Source organism: Castor canadensis, chromosome 10 (assembly GCF_047511655.1).
Source record: "Castor canadensis chromosome 10, mCasCan1.hap1v2, whole genome shotgun sequence".
NCBI lineage: Eukaryota > Metazoa > Chordata > Mammalia > Rodentia > Castoridae > Castor > Castor canadensis.
This window is the reverse complement of record NC_133395.1, coordinates 142,980,096-142,992,880: the sequence shown is the minus strand read 5'-3', so window position 1 is coordinate 142,992,880 and position 12,785 is coordinate 142,980,096. Positions and strand designations below refer to the sequence as shown.

The window sequence follows — 12,785 nt, the reverse complement described above, 5'->3', positions numbered from 1 at the left end:
CGTGTGTGAGAAAAGACCCCATGCGGCGGTGAAAAGCCCACCAGAGAAATCAGGAAATCCAGGTCCTGGCACCACTCGTCAGTTGCACTGTCATACCATGACACCTTGGACAAGTCACTTAAAAAAAAAAATCTGATGTAGACCAATTTGGACAAGAGGGAGGGAGGGGGTGAAGCAACCCTGTTTTTGTCAGTTTTTCTGAGGTTCTCAAATATTACAGCACTTGAAGAATGAACTCTGCCCAAACGAAAAAGTCTGACAATTTTATCTCAGTTCCTTGGGATGAGTTCGTAGGAGGAAGGTGTTTTCTTTACCTTGCACCCCTCACAGGCGTGGACGCCATAGTGGAAGCCAGAGGCCTTGTCTCCACAGACGCGACACTCGATGGCCATGAGCGTGTTGGAAGGCTCCTCGTGAGACCTGTTGTACAGCTGAGTCTTTTCAGAGTAATAGGGTGGGGATGCAGGTTCCACCTTGATCGCACCTGTGCATTGGAAAGTTCGAGAAGACCGTTATCACATGACAGACAATCCTCAGAAAGCACCTTCATGCCATATTTCTGCCTTTTCAGGGTAGAGGCACTGTGGAACATGAAAAACACTGGAGTTAAGGCAGGAAAACGTCAGCCTTTGTCATCCTCAGCAAGTCACAACACCTCTGAGCCCCACCTGCAAAAATACAACAGGAAGGGAATTAAGCCCGAGGTTCTGCAAACTGCTCTCCATCACGACAAACCCAAGCTCCAGGAGACCACACACGGGCTTTGAAACAATGATGCTTCCTTGGCCTGGGGGTGGGCTGCACCATTTAGCGCTCATTGCATGATATGAAATGATATGTTCTATTTAGCTCCTGCATCCTGCAAGTATTTTTATACCACTCTTGCAAAGGAAACCAATGAGGAGGTCATGGTGAGCCCAGCTTGAGAGTCCAGGTCACCAGCAGGGCTGAGTCAAAAGAGGGGTTTGTAGAAAGATCTTTGCGACAGAACAGAAGAAAACCAAGCAAGCACTGCACTTACTGGCTAGCTTCAGGCCCATTTAACTTCTGCACTCAACTCTAACTGAAAACCACACAGATAAATATAACCACGTACACTAGTTATCTAAGACAAAACTAGACATACAGAAAGTTCTTACTAATTATCAAGTTATGGTTGACAATGACACAGTGGTGGCTTTGGAAAACCAGCACATCAACCCACAGCGAGATAAAAATCAAGGAAAGAACATCACTGAAACTGTATTTTATGATGAAGAGTGCAGCTCCAGTTGTCCTGGACTCTGGTGTTTTGATGTTCATTTAGCTCATGGCATGAAGATTTAGCACAGTGTTAAAAATATAAGTTTGTGCCAAAACTTAGGTTTTGGTATAAATTTCACAAATTCCGGCTTAGAAAAAAATGACAGTAATGCTAGTAATTTTGAGGTGATAAGTTATATAAGGTAACTTGCATTGTTTCTTACTAACTCATAAAGGACCAGAAGAACTCAGCATTTGGAGGATGAACTTTTAGCCTAAGACAACCAGTAATGCAAGGATATGAGAAAATGTTCCTAAGAAGGACACAAGCCAGAAAGGAAAGGAGAGGTGGGAGGAGGCGAGGGAGGAAGGGTAAATTGGACTTGAGACATTTGTATCGACCTTCCTTTTGGACACTTCACAGATACCTAGTATTTCAAGGGTAAATGGATGGGTGAGTGCACGGTAAGCTCCTTCTCTATGAGTTCTCGCTTATGGCTGAGCACTCATCCCAGGGGTACTGGGAGACTGGTCCATTCCAGTCTTGGTGGTCTGAAAATGAACATAACTGTCATACTTTGGTACTCCTGCAGCTTCAGGTCGTATTTATAGTCAGCAACCATGGGGTCTGCTCTTGAGAACGGAATGTCTTCATAGTGAGGCGTGGAAATGCTGGAGAAGTCCACGGTGGTGAACGGCTTGATGTCAAAGGCGTGGGGGTGATCGTCCATCACAGAGAGGTCCACCGAGCTGATCCCGAAGTTGGTGGGCCAGAATGGCATCTCTGTGTCAACCATGGCAATTTCTGAAGTGGAAGAAAGAAAAACAGCACGCTGAGGCTGAGTGTGGAGGACAGAGAGCTCTCCTAAAGACTCTCAGGGAGGTTACTGCAGAGGGAAAGAGCACGCCCGCCTGCCTAGGTTTTGTTCGAGAAGAAGAAAGTCAGTCCTCACCTGCCACCCCGGGGACCCTCTCATGGTAGGGTGTCCCCAGATGGATGCCTGGCCAACAGCTCCACCCATGCTGTCCACTGCAGAGGACCAACCACATCTGCTGAGCGTTATGTACTGAAAAGTTTCATTCTACTTTTCTAAAGCCATAATTGGTAAATAAAAAAATTAAAGATATACAATATAATGTTTTAATACATGTATAGATTGAAAAGTGACACCACAGTGGTGTTTTGATAATGTACATGTGGTGAAATGATTACCACAATCAAGCCAATACACAATTTGTCACTTTGCATAAACATTTTTGACTGAGCATGTATACATCCAATGCAGTGTGACTAACTGTAGTCACCTTGCTGCACAGTAGGTGTCCGGGACCTCCCCATTTCCCCTCCCCTCAACTTCTCAACCACCATTTGATGCCCTGATTCCAGAAATTTGACATTTTTGAGCTCCACATGTAAGTGAGATCATGTGGCATTTGTCCTCTGCATCTGGCTTATTTCCCCTAGAATCTTATCTTTTAGGTTCACGTTGCCACAAGTGACAGGATTTTCTTAAGCTATCCAGTATTCTACTCTGTGTGTGTTTGTTTACGTGTGTGTGCGCGCGCACTGCTTTTTTGTAAACTCGTTCATCTGTCTACAGACAGGCTGGTTTCAAACCTCGGCTATTGTGACTAATGCTGCAATGAACACAGGTGTGCAGAAATCACACACTAAGCTCAGTCCCTTTGGACAGAAACTCATGAGTGGGGTTGCTGGTCACGTGGTAGGTTTACTACTGATGGTTTTGAGGAATCTCCACCTCCAGTTTCCATACTGGCTGTACCAATGTACATGTCTCCAACAGTGTGGCAGGGCTCCCTTTCTCCACACCCTTGCCAACAAGTTACCTTTCTGTCTACAGCAGCCATCCTAACGTGTGAGGTGATAGAGTTCATGGTGCTTTTGATTTGCATTTCCCTATGTTAGAGATGGTGAACACCTTTTCATATAGCTGTTGGCCATCTGTCTGTCTTCTTTTGAGAAATGGCTCTTCATGCCCTTTGTGAATTTTTAGTTGAGTTCTTTGGGTTTTTTTTTTTTTTTTTTTTTTTTTTTTGCTGCTGCTGATTTGTTTGAGTTTCTTACATATTTTCAATATTTACCCATTATCAGATGCAAATATTCCCTCCCACTGTGTAGGCTACCTCTGTTCTGTGTATTATTTCCTTCACTGTGCAAAAGCTTTTTAGTTTGATGCAATCTGTTTAACACTTGTTTTTAAAGAGCACAGAGTTCTAGGATAATTTTATTCTTTTGAAATTAGAAACCCTGAACATTTTTTTCCTTTAGGATTAAAATCTTGCTATTCCATTTGTGTAGGATTATTTGACATGATAGAGAAGTTGGTAAATTAAATTTAGATAAACAAATGTATTATTTAACTGTATTCCAAAATAATTTTGCTTAAGGTAATACTAAAATGAATCTTTAAAAAAACTCAGAAGGTGCCTTCTGTACTATGAACAGCTACTCAAATATTTATCTTTCCTGTAGATACAGTTTTTCTTCATGAGAAGGGCTGTCCCTTACTGAGAACAAGCAGGTGAGGGGGGAGTATGATAACTGGGACAGTCCTCATCAGAGTTCAGCCCAGTGCTGACCCTAAACCACCCCCAACAAAACAAAGGAGGAAAGTGAGAAGTATGTAAAAGACAAAGGGAAACATTTAGATAGATTCCAAGGAGTCATGAATTGTCTCCCCAAGAGGATGCCTGCCATGCACCATTTCTACACATGATTTGTTATCACAGTAAGTGACATAAAATCCTGAGCAGTCTGAGTCCCAAGTACCTCACTTGTTAGCTACTGGTGAGGACGGGCTTTACATCTTCAGGCAATAGTTGCCTCTCTGATTTGGTTTACCTGAGATGAGTTCACGATCCAAAGTGGTACCAACACAGCAGTCAGTAAGTATTTTAAATGTTAATTCTTTGGCCAAAAACACCAGGGTAGAGCTGTGCAAAATTCAGGATTGCTAACTAAGGAGATAAAGAAATGAATTCTTCATCAAAACTCCAGGGCTCCAAAGTCAGAGGTTTCTCTGTCTTGTTTGACTCATGCTAGGTGCACCTGGAATATTTATTCACTAAATGCTAAGTGAATTGTTGGCTGAAGGAGATGGCTGTGAATTTTAGCAAAAGGGGAGTCAACGTGACTTATTCAGCATCTACCCTGTACCAGACACATTCTAGCTTCTATTCCAATGTAAATAAAAAAGCCAGGACTAGAGAAGTCAAGTGATTTACTCAAGGTTCACAAGCTAGGAGGGGGGAGAGTCAAACTCAAGACCAGCCCAGAAACTCTATTTTGCAGCCATTCTTTCAGTGATGGAGAAGGAGAAGGTTCTGGGAGGGCTGCTCTCCCGGGCTATCTGGGAATGGGCCTCTTGCCTTTTCCCAGCAAGCAGAGAGCTCAGGAATTTGCTCTCACAGTCTAACTCTTGCTTGAGATTAAAGATTTCAGTTGTGGTCTTTATAAGAAAAACAAAGTGCTTTGCAAATACAAATAAGGCGGGGAGTCCAGTGAAACGTGCTTTTGTGGCTCCACGAGGATGCACTATGCACCCGTCTGGTTCCCGAGTCTCAGTACATCTACACAGTAAGTACCCAAACAACCTTGAGTTATCTGAGTTACACTGTAAACACTGCACACCAGAAGCAGGAACGTGCATTAGTGATAGCCCAAAGGTGGCACTGGGTCTCAATGACATCCAGAAAAATATCTGTGTTCCTAACGACAGGGGCACCCATTGAACTCTGCTGATTCAAAATGCAGGACCTTGCAGGCGCTCTGCCCATTTCCCCAGCAGGCTTACTTCTCATTTCTCAGTGACTGTAATGTCAAGGGCTGTCTGTCTTCCAGACTGTGATAGCCTCAAGGACAGGCTTCTCAACTGCTTTTTATGACGCCCATTGTAGAGTCTGACCATGTGAGCTACAGGTAGCGGGTATGATTTGTATCAATACTGGGAACAGAATATGCACAGGCAAAAATATCTGGGTTGCAGGAAAAGGTGGCTGTTCATTATTGTATGGGTTAACTTTGTTTCTTTCCTTCTTAAAATGTTTTTTAAAATTTTTTTGCAGTGCTGGAGACGGAACCCTGCTTGCACATGCCAGGCAAGTGCTGTACCACCAAGGCGTACCCCGAGCCCTTGGCTTTTTGAGACAGGGCACATAGCTCAGGCTGGTGTCCAACTCATGATCCTTCTGCTTCAGCCTACCACCGGGTGCTGGGGGTACACCCGGTGTACCTGGCTTTACGGTCGTAGGTTTATATAAAATCGAGCAGACAGTAGAGTTCCATGACCTTCTTCCCTCTCCCATGGCTTCCTTCCCTGAAACACAGGAGGTTGACCTATTTTAACATCTGTCGAGTGCAGCATGCATGCTACAACTGAAGACCAATACTGACAATCCATTACAAAGTGAACCCCAGTGTACATCAGGGTTCCCCTTTGCACTGTAAGTCTATGGATTTTAACAAACGCATAATACACATGTCCTCCACTGCCTCATCATACAGAATCGTTTCATTGCCCCAAACAGCCCCTGTGCTCCACCTATTCATCCCACTCTCCCTTCCCCATACCAAGGAATGCTATGGCTTTGCTGTCCTCTGTCATTATACACTGGTGACAAAGCAGAGAAACAGTGACTTCTGTAATAAATGACTGTTTCTTAGCTTGGCATCCGAGGCTCTCCATGGCACAGCCTAGCTTACCCTTCCAGTCTTAATTCCCCTGGTTACTGCAGCCTCATACTCATGGCTGGCACCGCCTGCTCCTGCCCAGGCTGGACTCGCCCTGCAGTCTCTGGTCTGCCCTTGTGACTGGTGCAGGTTCCCGAGGCTGCTGTGCCTTCTTCCTCCCCCTCGTCCCTATGCACCACAGTTCTGCTTGTCTGTCAAAGCCCAGATCAAATGCTACTTTCTCCACGAAACGCTCTGTGAGTTTTCCAACTTAAAAACCCCATGGTACTTTGCGGGTGTCCTTCAAGCCTGACGTGTTTACTGGTTTGGATAAACAGCTCTGCCACTGGATTTCTTTCAGTCCTTTGGCATGGCTGCTGTCTGCTACACGCTTGCTAATTAGAAGATGATATTCTACAGAGGAGAGCAGAATAACTTCTCATTTTGCTGTGAGAGATGGAAATTAAGTACTTTCTCAATGGCTCAGTCTTGCTAAGGCTTCAGCTCCTCAGACGATGCTAATCTTCAGTATTGTAAGTAAAATACAGGACAAGCTATCATCCCTCTCTCAATAATGTGTATTCAGTCTTTTATTCTGGTTCATTACAAGAGGAAGATTAGGGTCCTGTCAGCTTTTGCCTTCTTTTTAGGGGGTGCTGGGGATCAGACCCAGAGTTCCGCACGTGTTAGGCAGGCGTTCCACCACTGAGTTATTCCTCAGCCTGGGTTTTCTTGTTTTTCGAAGTAGAAAGGACAAAATAAGACAGAGAAGCACCTTGTCTCTTCTCTGTGAAAACGTATTGCTCAAATCCACGCCTCTGTCTTCCCCCTGCCCCTCCCTTTCCTTTTCTCTGGGACACCTTGACCTAAACAGTGTGGCATCAGGGACCAGAGCACAGTGGTTCCCTGATGTTTTTTTTTTTACTTAGCAATGGGGCCAGGAAACCTGCTTCTGATTTTGTCTCTAGAAAACAGAGGCCTCTGTGGTGCCAAGCTGTAAGTTCTGTAAGCTGAGTAGGTGTTTTTTGTTACTCCGTGCAATTACCCATGAAAGAACAAATGAACAAAATATTTGCATGAACAAACAGTGCCTCTCAGGACTAAGTAAGAGTCTTAACTTTCCAGCTGGGTGACACTGAGTCCCCTTGCCTCAGGGTGGATCTGTCAATTTCACAATGCTTAGTGTGTTTCACGCAGGCAAGAGTCCTCAGGCGGACCTCATGTGCAAAGATGTGACTCTGTGCCACTTCTCTCCACAATTCACACTTGGCTTTGAGCAGACTTCTCACAGTGTTCCAAACAAAACCTAATCGATTCCACGCAAGTGTAAGGGAGTAATCTGATAGGCGTCATTGTCATTATTTGGGAGTATGGGAGTGGGTTGGGGAAATTAGAAAATCCAGCACCAGAACAACATCATCTGCCTTCGGGATCTTACGCTGTCTCTTATGAAGAGAAAAGAAAAACTTCTGGGTTGGGGGCATGGCTCAAGAGGTAGTGTGTTCTGAGTTCAAACTTTAGTACTGCCAAAAAAAAAGAAAGAGAATAGCCCAGTGCTAGAGCCATTACCTAGTATGTATGAAGCCCCAGGTCCAATCTTTAGCACTGGGGGAGACAGGGGGCGGAGGGAAGAGGAAGTAGACACCAACAAAAGTGACAGTGATGAAATCTGTATCATGATTATTTAAAAAGGAGAATTTAATATGGACAGTCCTACAGAAAGCAATATAGGCTGGAGATGTTGCTTGGTTGCAGGGCACTTGCCTGGGTTCCATCACCCAAAAAAGAGTTTACATCTCAGAAACATGTGTAGTAACCAATATTCATAGAACCCTAAATGTTTGCTAAGAATTATGCCAAATACTGTACCTGGATTATCCCATTTAATCCTCACAACAGCCCTACAAAGTAGGGACACTTAGAACTTTCCCTTCCTTAAAGAACAGGAAGGTAGGAAAGGCAGTGTTGCTCAAGAGGTAGAGCACTTGCCCGGTATACACGAGGCTCTCAGTCCCCTCAGCAGCACTGCCATAAAAAAAGAGGAAACCAAAAGCACGGATATGGAAGTAATGTGCAGGAGAGCACACAGTTAGCAAGCAGAGAGCTGGAGGTTGAGGCCAGATGGTCTAGCGCTCTGAACCTACACACTTAACCTCCTAAACTAAACAGGACAGACTAGAAAGACGTATCTCCTCCCGATCTTCCAGTTCTATCTTAGACAACAACTGATTTCAACAGACTTTTGCTCAATACCTTTGCTGGTCCAGGAGTCAGACATGCTCTGAAAAGTCAGTCAGGGAAATGTGTTGGCGATGGGGCCTTGGGAGGGTTGGGGGGTCTGAAAGAGCCCTGTGACCTTGGTGGACACTTGCCCATTGCTATGTTGCCAATCTCTCCTCGATGGCTCCAGTCTCATGTCATGGGGCTCAGAAATATGGTTCCTATTGATTTGTGTAAGTCAACTGCAGGATAAACTGACCTGGGAATAATCTAATTCCTCTCCCATTGTGTCAGCCAACACAGAGACAAAAATCCTGCTGAAATATCACAGAAGAGAAGAAGGCCTTTCGGAGAGAATCTAAGTTCGCCATTTGACAGAAGAAGGAAAACAAGGTAAAGTGAATCTGCCCATGAACCGCTAAGAGGGAGGCCAGGACAGTGCGAATGCAGCTTTTCTGTCTCCTGGTTCAGCTCTCTCTGCTCTGTGTGAAGTTATTTCTAGGTATAAATGTGTTGAGAAAGGGACTTTTAACCTATGCCAGTTTCCACAGACCCAGATCTGTTTGTTCCTAATTAATTAATATTTATGAATGGCATAAAATGTAATAAGTCTTATGCAAGAAACTATTCACCAGATGGCAAATCAAAAGAGAATATAATACAGAAGAAATAAACCTACAGCAGAATTTGTTCCTAACAGAAATGATAAACTTTGAAGTAACTGAAAGATGTAAGGTTTATTTATTTATTTAGTTTGGTGGTGGTGGGAAGAAACCTAAGGCCTTTGACTTCTAAGCAAGCACTCTATCACTGAGCTGCACCTCAGCCCTAGGTACAGTCTGATAAAATAGGCACGACTTGGTCCAGGTTTTTACATAATTAATACAGATATTTCTATTTTATATTTTTTGAAGATTGCTGTTCTGAACATGAGTGGTCAAGAAGGGTCACGTCAGATACTCTGAGATCAAGAACTGTTCTATTGTTGCCGGTTTTGTAATATCTCTATACCTTATCTTCCCCATCTCTACAAGAAGAATATTGCTTACCTCATACAGTTGTGATGGAGCTTAAATGAGGTAACAGGCAGAAAGCAACTAGCATAGGTCTGGATACGTTCTCAGTAACTAGTAGTAGTGGTGGTAGCATGACTGTTAGTAGTGATTTCTGCATGTTAGTAGGCAGCGTATATAGTCATACAAAAGGTGGGCTTAAAGTCTCCCCCACTACCAGCGGGGGACAGGAAGAGGAAGAAACGCCAGCAAAGCTCTATTGTTCCAACGGGACTATGCCTAAAACAGATGTCCTGTTTTAAAGCCTTCTGGAAAAGGAGAGGGCAGGGCTTCTCTGTTGCTCATTCCAGGGTTTAAGTGGAAAGTAACCGGTAGCCAGGAAAGTTTATGTCTTATCTGGCATCTCCTCAGCTGTGTTAGACATATGCTAATGATGTTCCTTTAAAAACATAATTAAAAAGAAAAATATCTGGTAGTCAAGTAATTTTAGGAAATGAGGTTAAGCCAGGCTTTGTAGATTGACTGCAAGACCGAGACTAACACACTCATGACTCACAAGAGCACACCACAGAGAGCGCAAGGCACAGCACACAATTTTTGAGTTTACTCTTTGATGGGAAGTAGTTTACATAGGTTAGACACATGGTCTAACCTATGTTGGAGTTTGCAATGATCTTGGTTTCCCCCATTTTCTAAACATCACCCTCTTCTGCATATTTACCCTTCCAGTGTGCACTAGAGCACTGTGACCTCGTCTCTCATGCTTCTCCAACTTTAGGATGACTAACGTGAGGGATTCATGTGGTTTAGACATCAAAACCCAAGGAAGAATGGACTTCTGAACACTTAAACCACAGGGAAGGAAATCACTGTGGATTAAATGCCCTTTCTAGAGAGACTAACCTAAAACCTTCCAGAGAGGAAAAAAAAAAATCCCATAAAAAAGGCTGAAAATTCAGAAAGACACCGAACTTCTCAACAGTTAACACTGGAGGCTAGAACAACCTGCAGTACAGTGTTCCCACTTGTCTGACGGGCACTGTTTCTTATACATACACGTATACCTTATAAATATATGGATCGATAAGTACCACTCACATACAGCATGGTTCTCGTGTTATGTGCAATTATCATTGCCATCTAACAACCTTATACAGACATAAAGAGTTAAGTGATTCGCCCAAGGTCAGGCTGTGAATCAGCACTATAGCAGGGGTTGGATTATTGTGCTTTCCCCTTATTTGGGACCCCATGAGTTAAGGAAAGATTTAGAAATGAATTCTTTGGTGTACCATGTTTTTCTTCAACGTAAGAAAATATGTTTTCATTCTTCTGCCTGACACTACTGTGAAAACCAAACCAGTGTTTCTGTGGCTTGACTTCCCACTGATAGATTTGGTAGGGTAGGAAGATCCTAATACAGATCCCTGTGCGTACATTTCTTTATAGTAAGCCAGAAAGCCGCAGCGAACTTTCAAGTTCAGATCAACAAAGCTTCTGAGAAGCCTTAGCTTTACCGTTAGCCTTCGAGAAACAGGATGCTCACTCATGTTCGTTAGAAGTTCACTTTTTCCTGAAAGGGCCACATCTTGCTTAGGTAACACCAAGCCAGTACTGAGGTATCAGGAAAAAGGAAAGATTCTAGGATCACAGGGTCATCCATGTTAACCATTTCTTCTGATTCTTTAGCTAGAGCTTCACATCCCCTTCCTGTTGCGGTCAAAGCAGCTCAAACCTGGTTTTTCTGCTAAGATTACCCTCATGTGTTTCTGAAGGGAGATGGAAGGATCTAAGCAGGACTCAGGCTAACTGCTGAACAGTTGCCCTGGTTGAGCTGAAATTCCTGCTTTGCCTAGTCCACACTGGCAGTAAGGGAAGAACGGTTGGTGCTCAGTCAGAAAAGGAGACATTACTGCAGATCTTGTGGACGTTAAAAGGATAACAGGCGTGTGGCTCAGTATAGAGCACATGCTCGGTGAGCACCAGGCCCTGGGTTCAATCCTTAGTGTGCTCATGCACACACATGACAGAGACAACAAAGGGATATAATGAAAGTTTTATGCCCACAAATTCAGTAACCTAGGTGAAACGGAACCATTCCTTGAAAGGCACCTGCCGAAGCTCACACAATGTGAACAGGCCTCTATCCATTTAAAATTCTGAATCAGTGACTAATAACCTTGCAGAACAGAAAGCACCAAGCCAAGATGCAATCACTGGCCAATTAAGGAAGAAATTATACCAATTCTCTATCATCTCTTTCAAATGATAGAAGCAAATGGAATAATTCCTAACTCATTCTGTGAGGCCAGTGTTATACTAATACCAAAACAAGACAAAGACATAACAAGAAAAATATACTATAAATTACCTCTCTCATGAATATGGATTTTATTTAAAAATCCTCAACCAAATATTAAGAAATTGATACAATATAGAAAAATAATTATACACCATGAACAAGTGAGATTTATCCTACTTATGCAAGCCTAGTCCGACATTCAAAAGTCAATCTATCACATCAATAGGCTAAACAAGAAAAATGTAGAAAAAGAATTTGACAAAACCCAACAGCTGTTCATGATTAAAAACAAGCTGGGTGTGGTGGTGCAGGCCTACAATCCCAGCACCAGGGAGACAGAAGCAGGACCATGAGTTCAAGACCAGTCTGGGTTATGTAGTTAGATCCTGTCTCAAACTCTCCCCTGCCCCCCAAAAAAACCACCACCAAACCAAAACACATAAGAAAATTAGAACATAAAAAAAACTACAGTTAACACCATACTTAATGATAGACATTTAAGTCATCCTGCTAAGAACAGGAACAAAGCAAGGATATCCCCTCTCATTACTGCTTTTTAACAATATACTAGAAGTCCTAGCTAATGTAATAAGACAAGAAAAGGCAATAAAAGGCATGAAGACTGGGAAGGATGAAATAGATCATCTTTGTTTGCAAGTGACATAGTCATCTGTGAGATCCTGAAAGAATCAACAACAAAAAACCATAAAACAACAACAACACAACAATTACTGCAGTGCTGCAGGATACAAAGTTCATACACAAAAGTCAAGTCAGACACAGTGAATATGGGTCTTTTCCCAGAGGCTGAGGTGGAGGATCGCTTGAGCCCCTGAGTTCAAGACCTGCCTGGGCAACATATTAAAACACAAAACAAAAAAACAAAAGAAAGAAAGGCCATTGCTTTCATGTATCCCAATAATGAGCATGTGGAATTTGAAATTAAAAACATCTTATCACTTACTTTAGACCACAAAAATTAAATACTTAGGTATAAATCTAACAAAACATGTGCGAAACCTATATGAAGAGCACTATAGAACTTTGACGAAAGGCAGCAGAGAACTAAGTGAATGGAGAGGTATTCCATGTTCATGGAAAAAGAATCAGGATGCCAGCTCCCCCCAACTTGAGCTAGACTCAACACAATCTTTATCAAACTCCCAGCAAATTTTCCTATGGAAATAATGAACTGTTTCTAAACTGTATGAGAAGCAAAAGAACAAGAATAGCCAACTCAGTACTGAAGGAGAAAAACAAAGTCAGGAGACCCCCAGTATCTGACTTCCCAGAAGCAGACGCCATAGATGTGGTCAAG

At 43.0% G+C, this 12,785-nt stretch overlaps 1 protein-coding gene and 1 long non-coding RNA gene across 7 annotated transcripts in view; one reads left to right on the top strand and one right to left on the bottom strand.

Moving 5' to 3' along the window:
• The window catches only part of Pparg (peroxisome proliferator activated receptor gamma), a 124,757-nt gene that overhangs the window by 41,526 nt on the left and 70,446 nt on the right, over nt 1–12,785 (bottom strand). For all 6 annotated transcript variants that reach the window (XM_074044443.1, XM_020177168.2, XM_020177167.2 and 3 more), the window contains 2 exons: nt 1,820–2,047; nt 315–484 (listed from right to left, as the gene is read on the bottom strand). In XM_074044443.1, the coding sequence (XP_073900544.1) occupies nt 315–484; nt 1,820–2,039 (390 nt within the window). In that variant the 5' untranslated portion in view covers nt 2,040–2,047. The remainder of the gene's footprint in view (nt 1–314; nt 485–1,819; nt 2,048–12,785) is intronic.
• Nucleotides 6,295–12,785, top strand: part of LOC141411544 (uncharacterized) — a 31,837-nt gene continuing 25,346 nt past the window's right edge. The window contains exons 1-2 of the long non-coding RNA XR_012436390.1: nt 6,295–6,465; nt 8,447–8,545. This is a non-coding gene — a long non-coding RNA (uncharacterized lncRNA). The remainder of the gene's footprint in view (nt 6,466–8,446; nt 8,546–12,785) is intronic.